General features: G+C 46.9%; 1 protein-coding gene across 1 annotated transcript; it reads left to right on the top strand.

The window, feature by feature from the left end:
* Positions 1-713: 713 nt before the first annotated feature.
* On the top strand, positions 714-1,379 carry LOC147271948 (uncharacterized). Its single transcript, XM_086202780.1, has one exon. The coding sequence runs from the start codon at positions 714-716 to the stop codon at positions 1,377-1,379; it is 666 nt and encodes a 221-aa protein (XP_086058906.1).
* Positions 1,380-2,034: the final 655 nt, after the last annotated feature.

Raw genomic sequence — 2,034 nt, 5'->3', positions numbered from 1 at the left:
GCTGTTTGTGTCCTGCAGATGTGGAGCAGCTGCTGGTGATTAAAGAAGAGGTTCCCCCTGAGCTGCAGGACCCAGAGCCCCCCCACATTAAAGAGGAGTGGGAGGAGCTCTGGACCAGTGTGGAGGGAGCACAGCTTCAAGGGCAGGAGGAGGCTGATATCACCACGTTCCCCTTCACTCTGGTCCCTGTGAAGAGTGAAGGGGACGAAGAGAAACCTCAGTTCCCACAGCTTCATCAGAGTCTAACTGAGGAGAACTTGAAAGAAGAGTCTCTGAGCAGCATCCCAGTTCATCCTCTGAAAACAGAAGCTGATGAAGAAGAGAGTGGAGGACCAGAACCAGAACCAGCCAGCAAGGTAGATCCAGATCCACTTGTACAACCCCACACTGAAGACCAGATGTCAGACTCTTCTGAAGCTGAGACTGAAGTCAGTGAGGATGATTGGGTCAGACCTGATAACACGGCCACCTCTGAGCACAAGGAACCCTTTGGCTCAAGGAGGAATTTGCTTCAGAAACTGAGCCCAGGACAGGAAGTGACTCATTGCAGCTCAAAAGAGCAAAAAGTTAAGACTGAAAGAGAATCAGAGATCACCAGGAACGTGAATTTTGGTCCTTCTGAATCTGAGACAGAAGTCAGTGAGGATGAGCGTCCTTTTAGGTGCTCAACATGCAGTAAAGGTTTTAGATATAGAAGTGGTTTAGGTACACACATGAGAACACACACTGGGGAGAAACCGTTCCCCTGCTCAATTTGTGGCAAAAGGTTTTCAGAAAAGGTATGTATGAAAAGACACATGAGAACACACACTGGAGAGAAACCGTTCCCCTGCTCAGTTTGTGGCAAAAGTTTTTCAGTAAAGGGAAGTCTGAAAAATCACATGAGAACACACACTGGGGAGAAACCATTTCCCTGCTCAGTTTGTGGCAAAAGTTTTTCAGTAAAGGGAAGTCTGAAAAATCACATGAGAACACACACTGGGGAGAAACCATTCCCCTGCTCAGTTTGTGGCAAAAGGTTTTCAGAAAAGGGGTGTCTGAAAAAACACATGAGAACACACACTGGGGAGAAACCATTCCCCTGCTCAGTTTGTGGCAAAAAGTTTTCAGAAAAGGGGTGTCTGAAAAAACACATGAGAACACACACTGGGGAGAAACCATTCCCCTGCTCAGTTTGTGGCACAAGATTGTCAAATAAGGCAAATCTAGAATCACACATGAGAACACACACTGGGGAGAAACCATTCCCCTGCTCAGTTTGTGGCAAAAAATTCTCAGTTAAGGCAAGTCTTGAAAGACACATGAGAACCCATACTGGGGAGAAAACACTTTGCCATGCTGTGGCTTTGAAGCATGACAAAAGAGCGAGGTGCAAGTAGGGCTGAACGAACAGCCCCCCACCCTCCAGATACCTGCTGCAACACAACTGCTTTCTCCAGGATTTTAGAGAGGAGGGGAGGTTAGCTGTCAGTCCATAGTTGGCTGGAACCTCATGGTCTAGAGGAGGCCTCTGAAGCAGTGGTTTAATGACAGCTGCCTTCAAGGACTGTGGTTCATGTCCTGTTACTACAGACAGAGGAATCAGATTGAATAAAGAGGTGCTCACTGAGGGAAGACTTCCTTAGGCAGCCTAGTAGGAAACAATCTAAGAGACAGGACGAAGGTTTTGATGAGGTCATCATTGAATGAAGTTCTGGACTGTTAATTTGATGAAACTGGTCTAAAGAAATATCTGGTTCAACAGCAGTTTCTGTGTTTACTGAGGCGGCTCTGGCTCTACTGAGGACCTTCTTATGCATTTTAAGACGATTCTGCCTCTTTCTTTAGTTGCCTGGTGATGGAATTCTACCACAGAGCTGTTCTCTGTTGTTTAATGATCTTCTTTTTGAAGGACCGATGGAGTCGTTGGTGTGGTGGTGTTTATTGTACTGCTGTGTTGTGATGTCGAAGTCTACGTCAAGCATTGTGACAGCCGCCAATCACAAGCCACAAGTCTCCAGTCACGAGCTGCTAGTCTCAAGCCTGCAGGTTTCC

Source organism: Aulostomus chinensis, chromosome 1 (genome assembly GCF_037954235.1).
Source record: "Aulostomus chinensis isolate RoL2024-O1b breed Wild chromosome 1, RoL_Achi_v1.0, whole genome shotgun sequence".
Lineage (NCBI taxonomy): Eukaryota > Metazoa > Chordata > Actinopteri > Syngnathiformes > Aulostomidae > Aulostomus > Aulostomus chinensis.
The sequence above is the reverse complement of the archived record's forward strand: the minus strand, read 5'-3'. Positions and strand labels throughout refer to the sequence as shown.